At 42.6% G+C, this 26,669-nt stretch overlaps 1 protein-coding gene across 1 annotated transcript in view; it reads right to left on the reverse strand.

Annotated features, from left to right (window-relative positions):
* The window catches only part of COL17A1 (collagen type XVII alpha 1 chain), a 66,273-nt gene that overhangs the window by 26,758 nt on the left and 12,846 nt on the right, over positions 1-26,669 (reverse strand). Inside the window, exons 2-12 of the mRNA XM_072870118.1 lie at positions 10,559-10,624; positions 9,780-9,824; positions 8,885-8,983; positions 6,776-6,913; positions 6,370-6,417; positions 5,391-5,426; positions 3,824-3,871; positions 3,281-3,424; positions 2,148-2,291; positions 1,315-1,386; positions 213-284 (exon numbers count right to left, since the gene is read on the reverse strand). Of these exons, the coding sequence (XP_072726219.1) occupies positions 213-284; positions 1,315-1,386; positions 2,148-2,291; positions 3,281-3,424; positions 3,824-3,871; positions 5,391-5,426; positions 6,370-6,417; positions 6,776-6,913; positions 8,885-8,983; positions 9,780-9,824; positions 10,559-10,613 (901 nt within the window). The 5' untranslated portion in view covers positions 10,614-10,624. The remainder of the gene's footprint in view (positions 1-212; positions 285-1,314; positions 1,387-2,147; positions 2,292-3,280; positions 3,425-3,823; positions 3,872-5,390; positions 5,427-6,369; positions 6,418-6,775; positions 6,914-8,884; positions 8,984-9,779; positions 9,825-10,558; positions 10,625-26,669) is intronic.

The following is a 26,669-nucleotide window of genomic DNA, read 5'->3' on the forward strand; positions in this document are numbered from 1 at the left end:
AGTGCTTACATAGGCACTAGGAGCTGTTCCTGCACATGCAAAGCAGAGGAAACATTCCTCAATGTCCCCTCATACCACACTGCTTCACACAAGAAGATGGTAATGAAGGAGCCTCTGTCAATACGAACTTTCTAGTCACTACAGAAAAGGTGGGAGAAGGCAGCACACATTGGTGACCCTCACACTTTCTCCAGGCTTAAATTGTTGCTGACCTGCGGAGGCTGCAGTAGCATTCTGGGTCAGGGTTGAAGAGCTTGGAGACAGGTTGTTTTGAACTCCAAACACTGCAAAGAAAAACATTGCAATGAGGGTTACAGAAGTCCTGCAGTGCAGGTGGTATTCTGGCTAAAAATAACACAAACCCAATGATAATAATAATGACCTCTCCCAAGAAATTTCGCCAGCTAGCTGGAGGCATCACAGGCCTAAGCATTCCTGTTCAAAGATCTTCCTTACAAAAATGTTTTATTCCTTAGATCATTTTGCTGTATAAGTTATTGCTGGCCCAGGACAATAATGGTGACCATTTTAAAACATTATCTCACGTTAGATTGCGAGGCCACTCTCATGGCTGCATGGACATTTCTGCAGGTGAGGCACTTGGGAAAAACGTAAATTCAGAAAACTGGCTTGGTCCAACTAAGGGAAATTTAATGAGACAACTGCACACAGTATGTGCCAAAGTACTGTCCAGAGAGAAGCAAACGGCTTGGAAGGTGGCACCTTTGGTGCCACAATCAGTATGGCAATATTAGTGCAGTGTACAGACTGCTCTCATACACCCTGCTCTCTCTGCAGGCCCAGTCAGAGACCCTGCATGATAGCACTGGGCTCTGTAGACATACTGTGTGTGACTGTGAAAGGAAGAGAAGTGGTTTAGTGACATTAAAGAGAGTCTGCCACAAGTCATGAGCCAGGTGAAGAAAAGGGAAATTACAGGGAAAACTGACAGGAGCAGTGGATCTTTATGGATTAGGACACCTGAATTTATTTTTTAAGGCATTACCCTAGGGAAGGGTTCTAGGGAAGAAACAGGCTGGCCTAACAGGTGTCTTTCAAAAGACAAATTTTTCTCCTTGGAAAATCTCTAGTTTTCCCTGCCTCCCAGATAGTCAGGAGCTAACACCAGCTATACAGGGCTGACTCAGAATAAATCCGCCATAACCAAAGAATAATTGGGGTGTGCAGACAAGCTGCTGACACTGAGATGAGGAACAGAAGAGAAACAGAGTGATATAGGTATTATTTCATTGTACATGTCTTCCAGCACTGTGGTGCTGTGAAAGTGTGAAGGGAAGAAGAGAAAAATCTGACCTGTAGAGGAAGTGCTCAGGCCTGCGTTCAGAGTATGATTGCTGGGAGCCAGGTTATTTGGAACACCAAAAACTGCAAAAAGAGGAAGTTAAATGTTATTACTTCTCTGGAATCAGAAATCCAGCACCCGAAGGTCAGTGGCACAGTCACAGAAATTAAGAGTCAGAGTCACTTGGAAATGCAGTTAGTGAAAACACACAATAATTGCATTGTGCAGAGGAAAAATCTTGAAAATTGTGACACCAAACCACTCTTTTACTGAACTGACAAAGGGGAGAAAATCCTACATCAGATAAGTTGCAATCATGAGACAGTGTGAGAAAGAAAAGCTTTTAATAGTATGCTATCATAAAGCTTCCTGTGTTTTTTCTCTGCAGCTGGGAAATGCAGCATCTCTGGCATTTAGAAGTGGGCCTTACAAGGTATAAGCACACTCAACACTTAATGATTACATCTTTAGTGTATGAGGACTGAAGGGTGAGCCCCAGTCTTTCTTACAAGAGGCCAGGATAATCCAATGTTAACTAGAGTCTAAAACTAGTTTTGATAGGGAATGTGAGCCTGACATAATTGATAAAGCTATCATCAAAGTTTAGGGACAGATCAGGCAGTCAGGACAATAGGTCCTCACAAAGAAGGATTTTCAAATACAGTCAGTGCAGAAGCAGAGAGCATCAAGTTACAGAAAACCAGAGAAAATTCAAGCATATCCCCTGCCATCTCGATTCTTCCATCATTTTAGTTCTTCTTGCTGTGCAAAAAAAAGCACTGCTGTTGACCCAGTTTCAGTATGCAGTTACATCCTTCAAGCCTGGATGGTCCAAGGAGCATACCTGATCCTGTAGAGTGAGACATAGCATTGATCAAGGAAGAGCTGTTATGGTATCCTCCAAGGGAAGACCCAGCAGGCAGAGTGGAGGACCACATGTATGAAGGGAGGGCGGCATTCAGTATGGTTGTATCATATGTCCCCGACACTGTAAAAACACCAAACAAACAGAAGTGGTTTTCAATGAGACCAGGCTTATGGCTTAGCATGCACTGCAGGTTTACATGGCAAATGACTTCACCTGCCTTAAATTTCAATTACCCTTGTGGAGTCAACATGATGATTCCAGGTTAACATGGTATAACTGATCTCAAATGCCAGCTGATTGCAGCCCACCTGAATTTTAACCAATGAAATAAAGATTGACCTGATAGCACGATCATTCACAAAATGCCTTGAAGAGATCTCATTGCTTGTAAATGCTATGATATCAGAATAAAACACTTCAGTCTGCCATTCTGTTAATAAATCATCCTGGGCCATGGGATGTATGACTTTTGCTTCCCACATGTGGCTCTGACTGGTTCACTAGTGTATTGGACTAAAATTGCCAGTTTTAGACAGGATTTGAGCCATACACAAGAAAAAAGGTATTGCTTGTTCTTAGATACTGGTGGAGGACAGTGGAGTGAATGTGAATGCCACTGCCTCAAGCACTGTAGTGAGGCTTATAAGTAATAAAAGCTGGTTATAGTATTTTAAATACCACTTCTATTATTATCAGGTTCTAGTGATCTCTGGACCATGTGGTGTGGCCAATAAATCAAACACTGACTCAAGTGTTGTCTTCAGTGCTATCTCCATCTTGTTTGGAGAGAAGAGATCAAATCGCTCTAAGACATGTTTGCTTAGAGCTCTTGTCTCTGCCAGAAGCACCTCCGAATTAAAGCTGGTGACAGCAGGAACTAGCTTATTTTTATGGAAATTAGACAAGTCACTAGAAAGCTACCCAAGATGGCTCTTGTTAGGGCAACATCTGGACAGCCCTCCAGCTTTCTAACTCTTTTTCTGTATTTCCACGACTGTCTGGGACAGACACCATGTATTCTTACTCGGATGTTCTTAGTGACTGGGTATTTTTATGGCAAATAATGTTTGGAATGGCTCCAGTATTGCTAACCGTCCTCTGCCAAGTACCTGACTGAGAGCTCTCAGTAACCATCTTTGTCTCCACCACAGCCTTTTTTGGTATCGGGAGTGTATTTGACGGCGATCGAGTAGGGCTGCAGCTGGCTGATCGACTTCCTTTCAGCAAACGTTTCACATCATCCAACTCTGTCCCTGGCAGGAAAAACAAGTGTCCAGACTCACTCAAAAGCCATTGTTTCATTGATCTGTAATCTTGCCCTGGCTAAAACATTCAGTGGAATTTACCTGTGTCTATGAAGTTGTACTTTCTGGGGGTGCCTTCTGGGGGTGCCACTTACTTAATAACAAAGCTTCAGGGCCTCATTTCTGGGACTAAGTACAACTACATCCTTGCAAGACCACCATCTAACCCACAGCATGCTGCCTTGTTCAGAAAGGGGAGACAAATGAATGTTCTTAACAGGAAAAAAAGAATGACATGCTATCTATCATCATTAAGACTGGGTCCCAGAGACACTGCAGACAGACATAGAGCAGCAACACCCTCTATCTTATACCTGATCCCCCTGGAATATAAGCCATGGCACTTACATCTGCCAGAGGGAGATGCGCTCTGCAGTCGGACTCGTATTTCACTCTCTGGGAAGAGAAAAAACAGATCATGAATATGGAGTGAGATGCATTTGTGCCCTGGGCTGGGAATGAATCTTTAGGCTGAAGTGAATTCCTTCCTTCTTGCTGTCTATGTTCCATCTTACTGTCTTGCTGCTTGATCTGAGCAGCACTCATGGACCATGTGAATTGGTTGTAAATTGGTTTGGGTAACTTTTTGCTTTGGGGTCACATTTTGCTACTTTTAATTCCAGAGAGCTATATTTTACTCATTGAGGGCCTCTGTTGAAGTCAATAGCATTGTTACTGCCAGACATAGAAGGCCTAATTATGCAGTCCTCAATCACATTGATATTCCCACTCATCACTATCATTATTATTATTATTGTCCTTCTGGACAAAAACCTAGAGAGCCAAAAGAAGCTTACTAAATACACAAATTCCCTACTACTTCTTGCATAAAATTCACACTGTCATCTCAACAATGGGCTGTACAATTTAGTCGCTTACAACCTGCTGACTTCTCTTTTGGCTCACTGAATGTAACCAGGACAGTTTTAAGCCAACATTCTCACCAGGTATTTTATTACTGGCTTTTACTGTCCAGCACAAAAGACTATAGAGTTAATGTGATTTCGTTGGGGCAAGCCTTTAAGCTTCCTACCCACAAGCAAACTGGCCAGCCAGGACATGTGATACGTGGTCCTCAAGATGAAATCTGGCAGTGCATGCACTATAAAAGAAATACTAGTTTTGGCAATCCTGTGGAGAAGCTGATGGATTGAAATTATTTTCTGAAGTAATATGAGAAGCTGGAGCTGATTCTCTGGTGTCTGTTTTATTATGTATGGCCTAGTTCTGCTGGGAGCTTAGGTATGTAGTGTGTTAGAGGAGACTGTGAAGATCTGAGATAGAATAATTGGTAACTGTGACACTCTCCAGGAGGAGTGTGCAAGAGCACACTTTGATTTATATCCACTGCTAAAATTAACTTGGATAAAGTGACATTATAGTTTCCTCTTCAAGCAACTGGGAACAGATATTACACTCTTACAGAGAAATATAATCCTGCTTTCCCCAACGCTGTTAATAAATTATTAGAAGAGCTGAATGATTTAAACAATGCAGAGCTTTACAGTGATCTGGCTAAACAGACCACAGCAAGTCCATAATTTCCTCACCATCTCCTTACTACCAGCATGAGATCATTTCAGGGTATGGCCTTATGGTTTGTAAGATAGATCACAGTAGGAGGAACGCAAATACAATTATTGTAAATATGTCAGAGGCGGGTCACAGAGCATGGTTGGACTGAGTTTATGGTAGCAAACATGACCTTCACTAGGGTCAATTTTTACACCGAGCTTGTTTAAGCAATTGCTTACAGATAAATGGTTCACATCTGTGGTGGTGTAAATCCACGTATCTCAACTGACTGCTGTACACTTAAACTGGTTGATTCCAGCTAAGGAATAGGTCCATTTAACACACCCTGAATCATACTGAAGAAAACAAAGGAGGCTTCTAAAAGAACAGTATCACTCACCTCGACTTTGGCTTCTCCCTCTTGTGGAGGCAGATGCTGTGAATAGCAATGAGAGAAAAACAGTATTAGGTTTTACTGCCTGTGACATCTCTGAAAATGAACACATGGATCTTGCTCAGAGTGCTCAGATTCAGACAGTAACCTTCTTTACTTACTGGGGCACAGCTGGGGGAATTGAACCCTTAGAGTTTCTACCAGGCCCCCTTTAGACCATAAGGTATCTTAAAGAATAAGTAGCACCTTTAGCATTTCTGGACCAACTCCTGTTTCTTTTTCTGTGCATAAATGTTGTTCGTAGATGGTGATCTCCCATTTCAACAGGCCAAAAGGAAGCTAATAGGCCTGTTTACCCCACCAACCAAGGTTGGACACTGTGAAACCCTGCCTCCTCTCTGAGCCAGAAAGACGGCCTGATCATATTGTTTCACTATCTGCACTGAGTAAAATTGGCAGCTCAGAATTTGGACAGGGCAAGCTCATACCTGCTGACAATGTTCAGTGTAAATATATCATTTGATAGACAGCTCATCTTTCAATCTAAACATGTTGAAGCCTAGAAAAGAGCTACTGGAAAAGTATATCCAGCAATGGCTCAAAATCCTAAGAGTCTGGGCTTTCTTGCTTGGAGCTGTTCTCCCAGCTATGGCGGGGGGGGGGGGAGGAAATGTTATGAAGCATCCCATGTCTATGTTCTCCTGTCCATGTCCTATGCCATATGGGGAGCAACACAAAAGCAGTTGATGGTAGCAGATATACAGTATGCACCCTCTGTTTGAATATGTATCAGCTAGAGACCCTGCTGTCAGCTGTTAATGTAAATGCCAAATAACTCCTCCAAAGTCACGGAGCTGCAATGGCTGCCCAATACAGAGGCAGCATAGGTAGAGCAAGACACAGCAATGTGCAAAAAGCCACCGTAGTCACCAACTCACGTGACCTTGCCCTAATGTTCAGAGGGACAGCTCTAAAAAGAACATACCAAACTCTTTTCTGGGGAACTCAGGAGAAGAGTTGGCACTGGAGCTCCCTGAAAAGAACAGAAAGGTGTTCATTCATACTTTGTACAAGATCATTAAAAGGTTTCAAAACATGTCTTCCTGGTAACTGTTGAATCCCAGTGGGTAACAAACATTTCAATTTAAAAAAAAGCTATTCAGGATTACATGAAAGAGCTGCTAATGTCTTTCAGCAAAAATATGGCACAACTCCTTCTAGGAATGAGCATTACTATAAATAGGACTTAATCATTAAAATGTGTCCCTGAAGGCTTATTACCTAGCAAAACCACAATGGGATTCTTGTGCTATTTGGGACAATCCTGCATTAATGTGACCTCAGAGTGCACACTACACATTGCCTCCTTTCTATGGCATGTTCTGTGATACCTTCATATGTTGCATGGCGGTTGACATAGGTTTTTCTTTCAAATGTTGAGCCAGGTGATTTGGTGAGAGTAGAGCTGGGAGACTGGGTTTGTCTATATCCAGAAGATGATGATGCTGAATTCAGTCTACCACTTCCACCTACAGGTAAAACAAAATGCCCTCAGCAAATTGAAGATATGCCCTGGATGTACACCCTGGATGCCCTGGGTGCTTTATGCTACTGTCTTCTGAGCTGGACAAATTTGCATTGGTGCCTCAAAACTAGAGATGGGCAAGAACAACATTTGGGTCTAACTTTGACTGTCCTCAGCATTCTGGCAGGGAGGAGTATTGGTTATCTTTGTGGTTTCAAAACAAATCTTGTCAATGATATATATGACAGCAGGTTTTGGCCTAGGGGCATGAATGAGCCGTCTCCCCTGAGCAGGAATAAATCTGGCTCTGGATGGTGCTGGGTTTTGCTTTGGATACAGATCACCTGTGAACTCAAGTGTTATATGACACAGACCACAAAAACTGGGATATTGTTAAGCCAAACTCAGAGTGCTGAAGGATGCAGTTCATGAGATAAGGGAAAGCAGAGATGAGTCCACTTCCATTCCAAAGCAGCTATCCACACTCTCACTTGGTCATGCCTTAGTCAGTCCATTTCCTGGAGAAGTGATTGAGGTGTGTGTCAGGCCCAAGGCAGCCTGGAGGGTATTAATGGCTGTTATATTTAGACAGAGGAAAGAATTTCCCTTCGTAATTCACATCAGTGCTGTGGAGAAAGAACGGGCAGCCATATCTAATGTGTTCATACTCTTGTATGAAATCTAACGCTGGAGTATGATCAGAGTGCAGCAAAAAGGGAGGGAGCCCTGTGTTAAAGTGCAACATACCCACACTGATCAGCAGGATCAGACTAGATATTTTTTACCCATCACTGCAAAAAGAGTGTACCCTTGTGATCTCAACAGTGTTTTCTTGCCAACTTTCCCCTCTACAAAGACCTATTTTGTTCTGTAATTTTTCCACTTAATTCAGCAGAAAGAACTACTGTGTCAAGTAGGCCTTTGCTGGAGGCATTCTGCAAGCAGAGTGGGAAAGCAGAGATTAGAAAATGCTCTGTGGAACTTCAAGAACTCATTATCTCTGAAGTTCAGATTCTTTTTGCTTCCTCCACACACTGAAAAGAAATAACAAGGAAGACGGCAATCCTGCAGAGTTGTCTGAGTTTGCAGGGCTGGATTCAGTTCTCAGACGGGTGCCAGTCCAGACAATTAGACTGATGTCTTCAGTGGAGTTACTTCACATCTGCCTTGAGGCAAAGTGATTCCACATTATGGCCTTTAATTGGTATGAAGGTGTCTGTCAGATCTATTGGGTATGGCTAATTCTCCTTTTGAGCTTCCAAACTGCACTTCACTCCCCTTGGTTTGTTAGCTCTTTTGGAGCATGGAGGATGTTTTCTACAAGGATAGTTACACAGTCTGTCCCACTGGGGACAGAGAGAAGGGTGTGCCAGAAACCTGGCTAGGAAGCTTATTCTTCAGAAACCTTTGCTATGACAATCTAACAGCTGGGCAAAGAATGCTGTTAGAGAAGAACCCTGTTTTTATGGAGTAGATAGCACATACTGATTCAGCATGTCCAGAAAATCTGGCAGACTGTTCAAAGTGCTAAAGCCATGGACACACACACACAAGAAAATATTTTCTAGGAAATTCATTAACAGTATTCTATCCTCAGCAAGATCAACAAAAACATTAATCAAAACTGTCTTTTGAACAAAAATGGTCAGAAAGATTGTGATTTGGAATTCCTGAAAGAAGGGAAATTTGGTTTCTGAATGACTTCTTAACAACAGTGAGAAAGGCATTTTTTGTTGTTTTCCTGAAATCAAGTTTTCCCTGTGGAAAATGGGAAATTTGCCATTTACTCACCCATCCTTACACCCAACTTTAGGGAAGGAATACCTTTGCTTTGAGTATTTGCCACTTCCACTTTCATAAACCCTGTTTTCCTTACTTCTGGCTCATCCTACTTCCCTGCCCTGAATCTCTCCTCAGACCATTTATCCTGCCTTTGCCCTCTTTTTCCTCACTGTGCAATGTCTTCATTCCTTACTTGAAGTCACATAGCTGCTGCCATGGGTGTAAGACCTCTTTTCCACTCCGCTCCCTCCAGTGTGGGATGATGTTTTGAGTCCACTGCTGCTCCCTCCTTCTGGAAGAGATGAGCACAAAATGAGACATTCTCTCAGGGTAAAAAATGAGAAGAGCAGGGACACTGCAAGACTGTCCTCATGCTCAATTACAAGTATAGCTTCATGTCTGGCAAGATACCAGAACTGCAGAGAAGTGTCTTGGCAGAGCAGATAAGCATTCACACTGCAGGCCCAGCAGGTTTGTATTGAAGTTTTGCTCCATACATGGACTGAAGGATACTCCTGTTAACCCTCATCATAAATGAGACAATAGTGCAATTCCTTTCCAACCCAGCTGCAGCAAGCTAATCAAGAATACAGTGGTATAAAGAGCATGGAGGATTCTTCCCTACTTGGTACTTGTACTTCCCTACAGAGGTAGAAATCACCCGTGACATCTGATATTACCCAAAAAGATTCACTCATTGTCAATTGGGTAAGATGATAGGAGAATACACTGCAGCCCCAGCAGTGGAGGCTGCAGACCCATCACTTTTGACCCATGTCCCCAAGGGACAGTCACCACTGGAGACCCTATATCTGGGCTTAAGCCCTTGGAGAGTCTGGTCTACCAGTCTTAGTGGACTGTGCGGCTTTGTTTCTGACAATACCTAGATGGCTCCCCACATACTGCTCCTTCTCTCCCCTAACAAGTATTTTGGGAGAGGCATTTCTGAAAATAGCTTCTCTTTGGGTGCAAGTCTTTCCACACTGAGACCTGCTGCAGCCAGGGATTTATGGAAATAATGCAGTTAAATAGCATGGAGGGGCACAGAACACTGAGCAGAAGTAATGTAATGACTGACAATTACTTACTGGGTGGTAAGGATGTCAGTCTTGTGGTTACAGTCTCTGTAATAACTGAGGAAAGAAAAGGGTGCAGAAATAATGGCATGTTAATATAGCCAAACAAGATCAATGTTCTACTTCATTTCCATGGAAGAGCATGACTTATTCAAAGAAGATCGACTCATTTAAAGAAAAGTCCCTTAAGACCACACTGCCTGTGGGCTGCAGTCTCATTAGCACACAATGCTGTGTGTTTGTTTGCAGGCCTTTCTAACTCTACAGTAACTAAGAACATCACTGCCATGAAAGACTTTTTTTCTTTACCAGATCCCTGTAAAACATGGAAGCATTATTATTTCTGGGCACTTCTGAACCACAGCCATTGCTGTAACAGCAAAGCCTATGGTCAGACCCCTTACTAGCTTCCTACTAGCTAATTCCCATAATGCCAGCAGGAAACTCATCCTCTGTTTTACACACAGCCAAAAAAGATATCTAAAGAACATTTTCTAGGCCACACAGGGCATTGATATCAGAGGTAGGAGGAGAATCCAAATGTCTGCACTACTGACTAGAAATGTTACCACAGGGCAATCATCTGTGGTTAAACAATCAGGTCATGCTACGTGTCTCTAAATGTCTGATCTTGGCCCATTCTATTCCTTATTCTGACTTCAATAGAGAGACCAGGGACAGGTGCAGAATTTAGTTCTGGACCTCTGGTCAGCATTCAATCCCTTACAAAACTGGGCATCTGCTTCTGGGATTTTTGGTGTGTGACATAAAAAAAAAAAAGATCTCCTTACGTCTTTCAGTAACTTCTGATCCATCTTGCCTCGTTTTCTTTGTTACAGAATCCATACCATTGCCACCTGCAAGGAAAGCAGAGAGACTGCACTCAGAGCTCTGTGAATAGTAGGAGGTGACAACAGCTCCCCACAAGTCCCACCACTTTTATCCCTTCAGCTGGGGACTAGACTGTCTGGAAGACAACTATGCCAGGGAGTTTACAGTGCCTTTCCAGAGCCATGTGAGTATTACTAATAGACCAGCACCACTTGCCTACAAAACTGGATGCTGCACAATGCAGCAGAGCTGAAACAGCAGGAGGGCTTGTAAAGCCAACAGGGGAGATAGGGGCAATTGAACCAAATCCACTCAGTGCTGGAGAAGTTTTGACCTGGATTTATATCCAGACTTTGTGGCACTACACTGTGGTCTCCAGTTGTGCTCCTATAAAGGCTTGATCTGAACCACAGGATCCAAATGCCACTCCCACACATCTGCTCTGGGCAGGACTCAACAGCAGAGGATCAGAAATGCAGGCAGTTGCAGGAGTAAGCTACCTACACCATGCCAGTACTGCCAGAAAATCCTAAGCAGAGATACTGTTGCACTGTTGACAGTAATACTGTGCATTCTCAGGGTACATTGATGCTAAAGCCACAGCACTGACTTTAGTGAAGCAGAAAAACACTGGAGGTACCTTTAAACTAGCTATTTTCGGCAGCAAGGAACGTAAGGTAGAAAGTGCTTTATCTTGCTTTACAGGCAGAGCAGAGACAGTTTGGAGGCCCTGGCTGCGGCTTTGGAATCTGATCTAATTTAATGCCAGCTCAAGTCAGTCTACACGGTATTAGAATCACTGCTGTGAATGCTCTGTATACTCTTCTTCATGACTTGGATCCCTCTCTAGTCAAAATTACAATCTCTAGCAGAGGTATGACTGTCTGCCAAGGCAGGAATACCACAAAGAAACGTTGCGATTGTGGAAAAGAAACATCAGCTAGAAGAGAAAACACTTCTGTCAGAAGGAAATATACAGTTGCTCACTCCTAGTCTCTCTAAGATAACATTTCATCTTGTGCAGCCGCAAACAATGAGAAGGAAGAGATTTTAATTCACGCACAAGGTGATAATAGGCCAAAACTCTCCACTGCATTTGAAGACTCCTCCTTAAAACTGAAAGCCCAGCTGTACCAGAAACTACACACTTAACAGGCTGAGTCTAAAAAAAAGCTTTGGGCAAAATTTCTTCCAAGTTTTAGAGCTCAGCTTGAGGCAGAACCCAAGACCATGCCCTCCAATTCAGCTACCATTTGAGTTTGATCCTCATGATTCCACTTACCCTACTGCAAAGTGTCTACCAGGTAGTCCCCTTGATGTTACGCTTGTACTGCCCGTGCATAAATAATGACACAAGGCAGGATGCAGCAGAGAATCTGCAGGAATATCTGAAGTTCAGATTCAGTTCTGTCTTTGAGCAGCTCCCACTATTCCCAGAGCTGGACAGGAACAACTTGAGTGTAGAAGGCACACTGTCAGTCAAGCCACTTTAGCCTCCTATCACAGACTCAGCTGAACTTTGCAGAGAACACCCACAGTGCCCACAGACCTCACTCTCTGCAACTCAGACCCTGAGCCTGGCTAAGCAGCCCTGTAAATGGGGCTCCTGAGGCCACATCCAAGTCCTTACACAACCTGGGCGGCAGGATACTACCCAACCCTAACAGTGCTTGCTAACACTGGGGATTTCCAAGGGATTATCCAGGGTGCTGATTCCAAGGCATATGCAAGACCGGAGCTATATGTGTTACAAGAGTTCCTCCTCCAGAAGGATGACAGTCCCCTACAATGGAAGGGTTCCTGGTCATTCACTCCAAGGAAAGGCAATATCTCTGCTACTCTTCCTTATTGCATCAACAGTGGAAGCATCTTGCAAGCTCCTTCCCTAAAAACAGATGCTGGAAGCTGTTGTCTAGATGTCAGCACTGTTGGCTTTGCCAGTGTTTTTGGCAGGGAACACAGCTTTATATTTGGAAACTGCTTTCCTACTGCTTTGTAGCCCCAGAACTCCACTTCCTTTCTGCTATTGGAGAACAGTGCTGGTTATGGATGCTGGAAGAGGCCAGCACCACCATGGAGTGAATGCATGCTCTGCATCTTTACCTTCCCTTGAGAAAGGGGAATATCTTGCTCTGATACCAATCAAAAAAAAAAAAAACAAGAGGTTAAACCACATCTTTGGAGCCACACATGCCACAGCCCAGCCCCAGCACATGGTGCATTTTGATCTATGTTGCATGTGTGTTTACCACATGAATGCTAAAGCCAGCCCAGGCTCCAGCAGGCTGACTGAGCTGGATTTCCATTATCTGCCAGGACTGACTCATTTCACCAGCTCCTATCTGGATTCACAAAGACATAGCTGTGGGCTATGTCGGTGGCAAAGCAATAGCGCTGTTGAATCAGAGAAGCCACCTGCAATTATCTCTGAGCAACAAGCAGGAACTTGTGAAGTGGGATCACTCTCAAACAGTGCAGGCAGCATAAGACAGGGCAACCCTATGGCTGCTTTAACATAAGCTCAGGGGTTGTAGTGCGCTTGTGGCACCCACAAAAACAGGGAACTTGCAGACCTTAATGGCACTAGGAACCAGGAGAGGTCTAGCACTGTCATGCTTGTGCACACTGCTTCCTCTCAGTATAGCACTGAAAAGCAGGACAGTAATAGCTGCCCAGCTTTGCCAGGCGTGCTTAGATCTGTGCTTTCCACATAAGCCTGACACTGCAGGGTGCCCCCTGTTCCATTTGACTACAGTGCAGCGCACTGGCAAGGATGCTAAGCCAGTCTGAGATGGGACATTCAAACCCCTCTTATTATTTTAGAAGTTAGGTATTGTGTGCGATGGGAATAAATTTATCACAGACATTTTTCAAAGGGGAGGGGAATAGCCACAAAGACAAATTTTAATGGAAAAATGAAAGCAGGCGCATTTCAGATTCTTTTATTCCTCCACAATGTCCTTCCAGTTTTCAAGTCAGAATGCTGTTACACTCTCACACATCCTTTCATGAAAGCACACCCTTTCAGCTCTCTCCTCCCTCTATTAATAAAGCTCTTGCTGTGAGACACTCCATTAGGAGAAAGAGACACCAGCAGGTGCTGAGATTAAGAATATTTAATGTCAGTGGAACCCTTTGATCACGAATACTCTGAGACTCAGTAGATGCCTCCGAACCATGTCACTGACTGTTAAAAGCAAATGCCGTGGCTCCCATCATATCAAATGTCTCTTAGGGTGCCCCTTCCTCCTAATCAAGCCTTTCAGGTGCCACTGTCCTGGGACTAATAGAACTGGTTCAAAAATGGCCCCTTATCTCTCTTTTACCCCACAGCCTAGGAATCTGACCTTCTCATTCTGCTTTAAAAGCTGTTCCTTTCCAGTTATTCCACCAAAACCAACACAGTCAGAATCAAATCAACCAAATCATGCTTCCAAATCTGCTCAGTTTTTAGACTCACTGAAATGGTGCTAATGCCAGGGAAGCAGGTTAGATGCCCAACCAAAGCCAAAGGAACCAAATTCTGCTCTGCCCACAACCTGTCCTGGCTTCTTTGACACCAATATGTGCTTATTTCCCAGAGCACAAGCAGAAGCACTGCCCGGACTTCACTCTGCACTGCCAGGTGCCTTCCTTTCAAAAATGTGTCCTCACCATGCCTACTTAATTGTGCTACCCAAAGAGAAACAGGCCAAAGCAAGGCCATTCTGACCTGCACAAGCTTCTCACCTCTGGCACAGAAAGGGAGACAAGCAATCTGGTATTATACAAAAAGTGTTTGCAGAACAGGAAAGTGCTGCTGTCACCATTTCACAGATGCAGAAACTAGTCACAGAAGGACAAGCAACCTCCCTGAAGTCACTCTACAAGTCAGTCCAAAGACAGGAAAAGAAGACAGGTCTTTAACCTTATGCCACTATGTTCAAATTGCTAGACCTGCTGCAGAAAGGATTCAAACTGATTCTCAAATCAGACTTTTCTGACATTGTGACAAAGCTCCCAAAACACCTTACAGTGCCTCCTAATCTTCTGTGACAAAAATGTGGCCCGAAGTTCATAATCAATGAGTTACTGTGGATAAATAAACCCACCTGTCTGAGACAAAGCAAAGCTTGTCCACGGCAACACAAACCTTCACTCAGAAGCAATTCCAGGCATTTTCAGGACTAGAGATAAATTCCTTAATATTACACTCTGTACCCACCATCTGAAGCTTCAATGTACAATCATTATTCCTCCAGCACATTTCAGATCAGCTCAGTTTTAAAAACAGCCAACAGATGATCTGCATTTCACCATGCTGGTACCCTTATGGAACTGAGAACATTCAGCTAAACTTTATCTGTTTGCACGGTACTTTCACAAAATGCATTAAAAATGTACTCAGAGCTTGGCTTCACATTTCTTATCTCCCAGCAGGTATATGCCTTTCACCTGATACTCATTTGAAAAGAGATATAGTCACTGACAAACACAAAACCAAAATGACCAAGCTCTTACACAATCTTACTTTTACATTGTATTCCCCACAGAGAAACATAACACCTCCTCTATTTTGCCTGAGAATAAAGCCTTGTTCTGCAAGGAATCTGGAAGAGAGAAAATACAGGATACTTTTTTCTTCTCTTTTTTTTTTAGTAATGTAACTTACCTGGAGTGCTTTGGTTACTGAACTGAAAATCTGTTTTTCTCCTCAACCGTTCCTTTCTATCAAAATTTGCCACCTACACTTTATAACGTGTCCTTCCAAAGGTGTGTGGAATCTGAGTGATCATCCAAAAATGTTCACGTCTTCTTTATTTAACCTGTCTTATTCTCGCCCTTCTTCTGCTTTTCTATTCCTGTGCTCTTAAACAAGTCCCAACAAAGGTGTGTCGTGGTTTCCTGCCTCACCCTATCCTTCTAATTATCTGACACTCACTGGAAAAAAAGATCTGCCTCCAGGAATCAAACTTTATTGAAAGCAAAAATGCTCCTACCTATTAGCTCAGGTAGATTAACTATTTAGATGCCAGACAGACAAAGGTGTGAAGGCTTATGGCAGGGAAAATGAACTGTTATGGCAGTGCTTTCTGATACATGATCTGAGATCTGTTTTGGCATTTTCTTACAAAGTTGCACAGCACCTGCTGATGTCTCTGCAAAGCTGGCTGCAAACTAAGCATATTTTGCTGCTTGCAATACAAGGAGCTAAACTCCCAGCTACTACAAACTGGCTGAAAACTGTTCAAGTCAGTGGTCTGAACTGCCTTGCCAACCCCACAGATATTTATGCTCTATTCAGAAGGCAGCACTATTAATAAATAAAAATACACCAAACTGAGTAAGGAACAAAAGGTCTTCCATGTATATCCCCTACAGACTTCTCACTGAATGGGAACAGGAGCAGAAGAGCAGCCATGGTGGGTCAAAGCAAAGCTCCCATCTAGCTCACGACCCTGTCTTCCACCATCGCCCGTTTTAACAGCCCTGGGAAGACTATGTGAACAGGACAAGCATATGCAGATATTTTCCTGGTGTACACTGGAGGCCTCCTGAGTCAAAAGCAGCAGCATTGCAATCATTCCTTGATGGATATTTTCCATTAATCTGTACAATTAGTTTTTGAATCTGGACAACATTTTAGTATGTACAGTGTCCTACAGCAAAGATTTTTACAGCTTAACTATACCTTATGTAAAGATTTTTCCTCCTACTGAACATGACAGTGTCATCCAGTGTCCTGTGCTTCCTTATAAGAATCAGAATTCACCTTGACTTCTCTCACCCTACACAGATTTTGACAGATTCGTACCACTGAATGGGAAAGAACTTGATGCTTCATGCGTATTTTTGCACAGACCTTTTGAGGGATTGTAGCTGCGTACTGTCAAGATTGCACTCTGTTCTTTTAAGTGCCATACTGGAAATTTCCAAAGGTGTGGAGGGACATGACTGCTATACAGCACTACTTTGCTACTCCAAAGGCTACGCCCCATGTTGGTTGATGGGGATCAAGACTTCTTCAGAATTCACCAATGCATCTCCTAAATCCCAGAACTTGTATTTATACTTATCTTTAGTCAGACAGATATTTATGAAGCATAATTTCCTCCCTGCATGGAGAAAGCATCCATGACTCTGCCCTCCGAACACTAATCAAAGGACATTTAGTTGTCTAAACAAGCTGCATGTGGTAATTAAGTCATTAAGAGGTGTAGAGCTCAGCCTGGGACCTGGCCAAACTGCACTTGGCTTAAGCCTTGACCAAAAGGATAAAAGTGGCTTTAGCTTTTTGAACTTCATGCTCTTTGAACATTACACATTACTGTCCCTCTTATTATCAACTGCAATTTAAACGTGCACTTTCGTCATCTCATTTTACGTCTGCTTCCAGCACAATCCACAGCTCTGTGCTTCAGACATACCCTGGCTGCTCACAGACAGAAGTTGTTCAAGAAAAGACAGCACTGAATGCACTGGGCTATTCTAGCTCTGTAAGACCCACCAGTATGAGAGAGACTCACTGGAATGTCACACAGACTTCACTGGAGCAAGAGATGGGATCTCACATTTTAAGATAATGTTCTCAGGACTGGAGGAATTTTCTCCCTCCTTTACCTTTGTCTACCAGTTTTCTTTATATATATATAAACAAAAGGTAGCCATCACAATTTTGATAAAATAAGAAAATTACAGTATTTTAATCCCTGCAATGTTGTCAGTGACAAAGATACCCTTTTAAAGTTTCTTGAGAACAAAATGTTCATGGATCGTCTCTTCATGAGTCATTTTGCCAATTTCTTACTGGAAAGAAAAAGAAGGTGGTGGTGGGGTATGACATAGAGGTGCCTTAAAAGGAAACTGAAAATAAATCACATCTTGAGAACCACTGACTCTGCATTTAAAAGAGGAAATTTAGGTGAAGATGAAGTTGAGGATGCTGCCTGATGAAACACATTGATTAGTTCACTCAGGTTCCTAATGGGCAAGTGTCAACATCAAGGACATAATTTAGAGAGGTCCTGAGCTGCTTCACCTTTTACTGAAGTCAGTGATTGCCTCAGGCATTCAGAGCCACTGAAAATCAGGTGTCTAGCTGGCACAGTGCAATGAACTGCAGCAGACCTAGCTTCAGGTCATCAGCTGCCACTTCTGCAGTAACAGTGGTGGTGTGTGGACTGGTGGTTAGAGCAGGAGAGGCAGCTTCAGCTCCTCTTGGAGGTAACAATCACCATCCTCCCATTACCCCATCTGTCCTGCTCAATTTCACTTGTAGAAGGTGAAGTCTGTAGATACGGAGTCACACTGCTGCTGGGTGTACCTGGGAATGTTCTACCAGATGCAGTTTGCTGCTTTCCCTGGTCCCAGCACAAGAAGAAGCTGCACAGACTTTGAGCTTTCAATCAATACCTCAGTCTGGCAGCTATAGAGATCAAATCATAGTTGAAGACAGCACCATTTTCTCTGGTGAAAGATGCTCCAAATGTTTACAGCAGCTGATGCTGGCACTGAAAAAGTTGAGAAGATGAGGCAGAAGTCTACACTGCACATTCACTGCACCTGGAAGGGGGCTGTGCTACAGCACATCTGAATCACTCCTCACTCTGCAAGGGTAGCCCAAAGATAAAGAGTCTCAAAGCTGAACCAGCTGGTTTTGTCATGGCCATCCTCTAGCAGCTCAAGATGTGTTTATGGTTTAGAAACAGCCAAGTGATGATAACTTGTTATCTTCATCTTCAAAGGAAGCTGTGGAGCACAGGATAAGGTGTACATTGGTTTGATAATTCTGTCTCAATTGACACATAAATTACACGGCTAGTGAATCAGCCAAGAAGCTGATTGGAATAGTGCAGGCCCACACAAGGATGGTTCACACAGGGAAGAAGAAACCACACCTATTTCTGGGTAGCAACTGCAGTTCCCTCTGTGCCTTGGTTTTACAGAATGGAGCTGGGCAGCTACTGAACCAACCAGAGCCTCCTGAGTCACTCCCTTGACTCAGTGCCCTGAGTCCATGGTTTGCACATCAATTGAGAAACTCACTGTGAGTAACCTCGGGCGTGAATAAAAGCCTTGTGGGGAACTGATCATTGCTTTTGGGGTGCCTGGAGGTGAGTAATGTCAGGATGCAAAAAATATTGCTAACTCAATCTCCCAGGTCCCAAGGGACTTCAGTGATCAAGAGAAGATGTCTTGGCTGTTTGTACTCATTAATATAAAAGCTGTACAGCAAAGGACTGCCTTTCCTCTCTCCTTCTGGCTTTATATAGCATTCCACGCAACAGGAGGCTTGCTACAGCTTCTAAGGTTTATCACAGTGCAAATAATAAATAGCAATACTTATAATAAAGCTCTATATGCATATGGAGCATTATAAAACACTGATCCCTAACAGTACAGGACAAATTGTACTGGTCCAGAGAGGAGGGTCTGGGCTGTTCTGGTGGGAGACAGAGACTGGGAGGAAGTGGCTGAAGACTTGGGCTTGCTGCTTTTACTATTACCATTTAGACAGGAGGAGTGGGACTCTTCAGCAGCTGTAGACAGCTGTCTACCTCTGCTCAGAGACAAGCCTGTACAGACACTAGGACCCTGATGCCATCTTGGTGCTCTGCAATACAACTGCCTAATAGTTACTACCAAGCAGCCCTGTCCCAGGGCTGGGGATGGACGTGTGCATTGTCTTGTGTGTCTGGGACTGCTCCTGATAACGTAAGCTTTGGTGACAGACAGATCCAAACAAAACACATCTGCGACCCCTTAAAGTCCCCCTGTTCTCCATGCAGCTTTTTATGCATATTGATGCTTGGGCATATTTTACATCTTGGTACAGGTCAGGCTGTACAGCAGGAGTTGGCTGGCAGAGACAGGAGTTATCACCCACATCAGACTCACCTCTAATGGCATAAAGGCTGGGATGTTAACAGACCTGTTAGCAAAGGTGACCTGCTGTCATGTCTCCCCCTCATCCCTTCCTCCCTCATCCTTCCATGATGGAAGGCATCCATCATGCCTTCCTCCCTCATCCCTCCCCTCCTCCCTCACCCGTGGCAATTAGGGAGCTACCCCAGCTGTCCAGCAAAACACAGCATCTGCCAGGGAACACAGCTGTGAAGCAGATGGTCCTGATCACTGCCGTGCTGAGGGGTATCAATGTAAGTTTAAACTAAGTAACCTTCATCCATAAGACTCCTCTCCTTCCCAGTGCTGGCATGATGAATAATCCCTTTCACTTTATCCTCTAGGTAAGAGCTGCATGCAACCCATGCTGCATACAGCAGCAGAGCTATGAGTCAGACCGAGTCTGTTGTTTGATGCCACTAGTTAACTTACAATCAGCCCACTGCACAATCTGCTTGGTCAAAGACAAGTCCTTGAGTATTTTATTGAAGAGAATGCAAAGTTTGATTCACAGGATCAAATAATTTCCTATCCCCTAGTTTTTAGAAAACTACTGACTGTTTGCAAGCCCACCGGTGAACCCATAAAACAGTTTTAGCACCAGTGTCTTTTAAGCAAAAAATATGCACCAGAAAATGCACTATTTGCTAACCTCACACATCAAATGTTTCAGGCAGCAAAGGGACACAACCAGTGCCAGATGACCTGGCTGTGGTGCTGCCAATATAAATAATGGAGAAAAGTCAAAGCAAACTGTTTACAAAGAACTGGCAGCATGCAAAAAAAGCCCTTCTGGCAGCCCCAAAGAAAACAAGATTTGATTTGTGAATTGCTCACCAGCCATACCCATGGTTGAAATTCCAAGCAATAAGTATTTCAAACAAACAATTCAACCAGTTCTACCTGCTGCCAGTCCAAAGTCTGCAAGTTTAAGCACCATTACAAAAAGCAACACAGGGAGAATTGCAGTGCAACAGTGCAATACAGGACAAAAGCTGGAGACAACACTTAACTTGCAGATCTGCCTCAGAAAATGAGTGTTGGCAAATAAGCCTGATTTCTGTCTGCCATCTTGACAGAAAATTCAAAACACACATTGGCAATAAAATCCTGATAGAAAATCTCTGCCAGGCTCAACTACAGCTTGCAGCAGCTCACCTCCTATACAGAGAGAGAGATTCTCTTTAGCAGGACAGGAAATGCATGAGAGGGTGACTGAAGGGTCTCTGAGAGCAGTTTTCTTTTGCTCTGCCCTTCTCCAGTTCTATACATTCCTGCCCTGCAAGTCCTCTTCCCTGCTAAGTTTCAAAGGGTCATTTTTGGATCAAGGATTACTTCACAGCCCAGAGAGGACTTTCAGGAGACTTTAGGAACAGAAGTGCCACTGATGCTCTGTTACCCAGGTGGGTTTGTACATAGTGCAAGAACATCTCCTGAAAGTACCTGGGCACAGAGAATGAAATTAAACACAAGATTGTGCATAAAGCCCATAGCTCATACCCAGCCCAAGGAACCTGGCCAAGCACTGGGGATCACTGCAGGGGCAGTAAGTGAAGAAAGCACAAGAACTGTTGCTGCAGGGACAGCTGAACTGCAACTGAGTCTATACTGTTTGTGGTACATCTTCTGTATCCCATCCCCAAGCTCTCTAGCCATATCTATATTGTCAAGACCTAACTTTGCTTTCATAATAATTTCCTCATTATCCACATTGTTTACACACAAGGTAGTGCTAAGAGAGAGCATTAGCCTGAGCAGCTTGGGGGCAGGCCCAGAGCATCAGCAGTGGCGAGCACTCCTTTGCTCATGCAGTCCAGATTATCTAGCATGCACAGTTAAATATAAGCAGGTGTCACCAGTTTTAACATACCCCAAAAGGCCTAGCAGCCATCCCTAGAAGGTTTTCTAACCAATATGCAAGGGATTTTGCAGTGTATCTTCTCCAGAACTTGGCTTATCCTATATGCTGTGTTGACACAATGAACTCAAACTACTGGTTTCCTAAACCAAGACAAAACCAAGTACATGAAGCAAAAGTCAATAACTTAATGGATGTGGCAGGTTTATACTCACTTTTGAGGTGGTGCTTGCAGTATATGTGGACCCTCTATGGCCCTGCCAGGTGCAAGAAAAAAAGGGAGCTTCCTGAGATACTCATGTCAGTAAAGTATAGAGGGCCATGCGCAGCTTCTCAGACAGCAGAGCTCCTGATTCTGGGTGGGGGATCCCCAGCACCAGAAGGAAGCACAATGAGCACATCTTCTAACAAATTTATCAGTGATATAGCTTTGCAGGTCACCAAGAGAACATGCTTCAATTATCAGGGATTCTGATTTAGCATAGAAGCAAATGATCACCCAGGGAAAAAAAGAATTGAGGTATAAGGAGATTTTAAATGTGTATTCAATATGTTCATTTTTCTGTTTTGTAACCTGACAATTTGGGCCCATTGTGGATAAAGTACATTTCACTCACCATTTGCGACCACAGATTTTCTGAGGAATCTGTGGTAAGTAAAAGAAGCATATTGCCAAATTATTTTAGTCAAATTATTTTAGTCTACAATAGAGGGATTTTCCGCTCCCTTTAAAAATCTTTAGAAGTCTGCAAGTTGAAAAAGGCTGGAAACTATTGTATCAGATCAGAGAAAACATCTTAAAAGCACAGAACATGCAGCACAACAATGTATACTATGTATGGTTTGATCCCTTCTGCAGGGATCCTTCCTAGCACATGGAAAGTACCTAGTGATTTTGGATTCAGGGTAGAAAGTAAATGATGATTCAAACTCAGTCTATTTTATTAACACAGATCTTTACTGTGCTGCATCTATATGGCATGCCAGTCTGCCACTTTAGGAAACATAAAAGCATTAAAAAAAAGAAAAAGCCAAATCGAGGTTTTGAGCTTTTCAGGTTTTATGTTTGCACACAATAGGCTTTTTGCAGTCCCTGAATGGCATGTCTGCATTTGTTGGCATGTCTGTGCACATGTCTATGTTGATCATGAAACTGCCTTTATTGTAAGTTGCAATTAGAAAACAAAAGGACATTGAATACAATGGGCCAAACCTGGTTTTGTACTCCAGCAACATCATTGCAGATTTTGTGTGGCCTGAAGAGGGTTGGGTTTTTCCTCAAGAGCACATGGCAGTTAGGAGAAGGGGAAAAGACAGATCCAGAGCCAGGATAATCCCTCCATTGTTTACAACAGAGGAAATAAATGATGGCACAAAATCTTTAGCTCACCGAAAATTCTCCATCGATTTTGTTTTTCACACCACTTTTACAGAAAAATTTACAAGCAAAAAATATTTTTGTTTCCAACAGTTTGAAAATGTCAAAAAGTGGAAAATTTCTTTTTGTTCCTTTCCTCTTTTTCTTCCAGGGCAGTAAGAGGAATCATTGGGAGCACAGGTTTTCTGAAAGTAAATGGTTTTAAAACATTTTTGAACGTTTCTTTTTGATTTTTATAATTTAAAATGAAAATCCCTCCCACTGAGAATTAAACAAATAAAACCATGCATTTCTTCCAAAAATGTTTGCTTAAACAGATCCCATTTGTGAATCCTCTTTGCTAACTTTTTCAAGCTGTAGTCTGGTTCTAGGCAGAACTTGAAGAAAGTCACAGCTAAATGAGGCTGGTACAATCTAAACCCAGAAATTATAAGATAAGCATAAGACAGCTGATTTTCCAGATCTGAATGGTGGTAATACTTGGACATTGTTCCCACATAACATTTTTCTGGGATCACTCTTTATACTCTTATCACTCTAAAGGGGGGGTGAAAGCACAAAGCTTTTATATCCATATTTCCACTGCTTTAACAGGCAAATAAAAACATTTTAAAAACACACATTTCATGTACAATCATGAGGCCTGATTTTTCACTCAGTTCTGCCAGGTTTACATAGCTAAGATTCAAGAGTAGTAACTCATCTCTCTGAGTTTCTATCTACATATTTGAACTCCTGAGATCAAGCGAAGTAGCAGATACTGTCTGGCACTACATTAATACTGATGGGGTAAGAGTCTCCCCTTAGTTTGAAATCTGTGTCAAACTGAAATCAAGGCATTTCTGGTTTTTGTGGAGAAGCAAGAGAAGGCCAGCCCAGTGGTGAATATATTCACTTGGAATATGCAAACACCTGTGATTTAAATCTGTGATTTAAATCTGTGGTTTTCACATTGTTCTCTCTAACTCTGTGATCAGTCTGTCCTGGGCTGAAGAGGCTTTCAGAAAATGTTTCCTTTAAAATAATAAGATTTCTGGGGGAATTGTCAAGTTTAGGTACCAATGTTTCTGAGGAGAAAAAAACTGATTTTGTACAAACATGTTAGAACAGCTGTGCTCTGTATATCCTGGGAAGTTCTGACTATCCCCCGGGCCCATGCATGATGAAGACTGAGGCCATTCCACAAATTTCCTGAGTCAGACTTTGAATGGAAGACTACAGAATTCTACAAGATTTCTGTTCCAGAGATGGTCCCTGCCACCTTATACAGCAACACAATCCTTCTCCTTCTTCGCTAGGAAGGTACTTCCTGTGATTAGGCTCTCAAGCATTTCAGGGTGGTGCTTACTTTTCACTGCCAAAGTAAACAACAGAATGAAAAACCCCGGCTGGGCTACTAAGGCGTTCCCTCCAAGGGAACATGCTCTGTTGTGAGCCCTGTTTATTGCCACTGATCATTAGGGATTTGTCATGGATTGGCATTTATCACAGTAAAGATCCTTGTTATTATCGAGGATGGGCATTTCAGTTTATATCAGCTTTTTGTTCTCCTGGGTGCTTCACAACCATAAATCAATTTCCAAATATATGCTTATGTGAGTATTGCAAGAGTTTTAAATCAAGAGACTGGTTTCCATTAGTGTAAAGCTGGATTGTGCTTGTTTCTGTTGCATTTGTTTAGATCTGGATTAACATCATGCACTATAAAGGAGCAATCTGGATCTTATAGTGGTTCTGAAGGTGACATCATACCACTTGCTATAACTGCTTGTGGCAAGAAGGCGTGTGAAACTGTTTTCATTCCTATATCTACTTCTATTTGCTGAACTGGTCCCCAGAAAGGCTTGAATCCTTCTTCCTGGCTGCTGTCATGCTGCACCTGCTTTTCCTGGGGCACACAGCCTCTCCTGCCATGTGCAGGCTTGCAAAGCCCCAATTTAAATGGCACTCCTTTATTAGAGGATACATTCCAGAGGCATAAAATATTATTATCCGATATACATGGCTAGAAGACTGCTCATGTCCTGCAGGACTGTAAGCACAAGATGGGACACGAGACTGTTGGTAAAATCACTCTCCAGAACGCACCTCACGTGGCAGCTGGAAGCTTCGTACATGTTCCCAGTACTGAAGCTGGAGACTGCCTTGCAAACCCTTCTCTCTCACACTGTAAAAATTACTGAAGTAAAGAATGAGTTAATCTCATCGAGAGCTAGTAACACTTCTACAGAGTTGTCTCTTCTTTGGAAACATTCTCCTATATTACCAAAATTATGCCTCCATCATTTTTTTCTCTCTTCCCTTCTTCAAGAACTGCTAAGTATCCTCTTCAAGACAGAGATATTAACTCTCTTTCTATGCCTTTCACAAATTTTCCTTGTCTTCTTTTTTTAGCAAGGAGCTATGGAAATTTATTAATTCCTAAGTTTTTTGGTCATAGGAGGGAAGGTGTTATTTCAATACATGTGACTGGCAGCAGAGTTATGTGAGCTGTTGTATCAAAGTTTTTCAAATTTAGTACCTTTTCCTGGTCTATTCACTTCAACTGTGTCTTGAGCTACTCTTTATTTACAAAATGGAACTGCTCATTTAACTTACAGTGCATTGTTTCTACTCCTAGATTTAATACTTGAAGCTTTAATTTACAAGTGCTAAGATTTTTAGCTTTCCTGACTATTTTTTCCACAAAAAAGATCACCATCCTTACTGAGTTCTGCTGGAAGGACATTCCTCCCTTGAGGCAAGCAAATGCACCATCAGATCTATACTGAGGGGGTAAGTTGTGCATAACACCTGTTCTGATAAGCATTTATTCATGATAGAAGTAATATTAGTTTATGCAGAAATGTCAGCTAATATATTGGTTACAGTATCAATTTAAATATGTGTTTTGTAGGCTACTATGTACACCTTTCCTAAATTATGCCCTCCCCCTCCCCCCCAATCTCTTCAGCTCAGTAAATACTGATAAAATGAAGAATTGGATTATTGCAAATTAGAAGTATGTAGTTTATAGAATGAATAAAAAGCTGAGTCCAGGACAAAAGACTGATACAACAGTTCCAAAGCCTTTTTTTTTTTTAAATGCTGTTTTTGGTAAGCAAAGAGGTTATAAAGTCCAAAGCTGCTATATTCTATACTGCACACAGTGCCTATGGCAAGGATGCAGGGAGAATATGTGACAGGGTAAGAAAAATACTTAATTTTTATTGCACCTTGAATAAAAAGAGAACTCAGACCAAAGTTCTTTAAAGTGATACAACCCAGAAGCTCATACCCCAATTTCAATACTGCATCCACAGAAGCTTTGATCTACAGATCTGAAAGCAGGGCAAATGCGTTTGTCCTCAACAGAGGGATGGGAGGCTCATGGTGGAAGACATCAAATTAGGCTGTGATGGATTTGGTCACAGGTTCTAAATCACTTGCGTACCAGTACAGTATCTTTCTCCTCCTAATTATGTGTCTTTAATCCATATGATGAAAATATTAAGCCATTTCAAATTCATCAACCAGTTTCTCAGGAAATGGAGTAACGTGGATGGACTGAATCATTACATATCAGACTTTCAATCCTTCAACAAAGATAATGATAGAGGCACTGTCTAGAACAACCGAAGTCAACAAGTTTTAAACTATCTGAGTAATAAGAACTACAAATGCCATAGCACAGCATGATAAGGAACCCTTGAGTCCACAAGAACACATTAAAACCAGGCATTAAAGGAGTCATACTGTTCAGCAGATCCGAAGCTGAGTCAGAGTCTGCTAAGATCTCTTTCCATAGGGAAGTTATAGATGTCTTTGTCTAGAACATACTTTTATCTTGACTTTCAGGGTGAACTCATTGTTTACAAAAAGACACCTTTATATCAGGTTTGCAGAAAGCATAGTGGTCTTTCTTTGTTCAACCTGGTCATTGAAAAGGTTTGGAGAGAGTAAAGTGTCTACA

Source organism: Ciconia boyciana, chromosome 8 (genome assembly GCF_034638445.1).
Source record: "Ciconia boyciana chromosome 8, ASM3463844v1, whole genome shotgun sequence".
In the NCBI taxonomy this organism is placed as follows: domain Eukaryota; kingdom Metazoa; phylum Chordata; class Aves; order Ciconiiformes; family Ciconiidae; genus Ciconia; species Ciconia boyciana.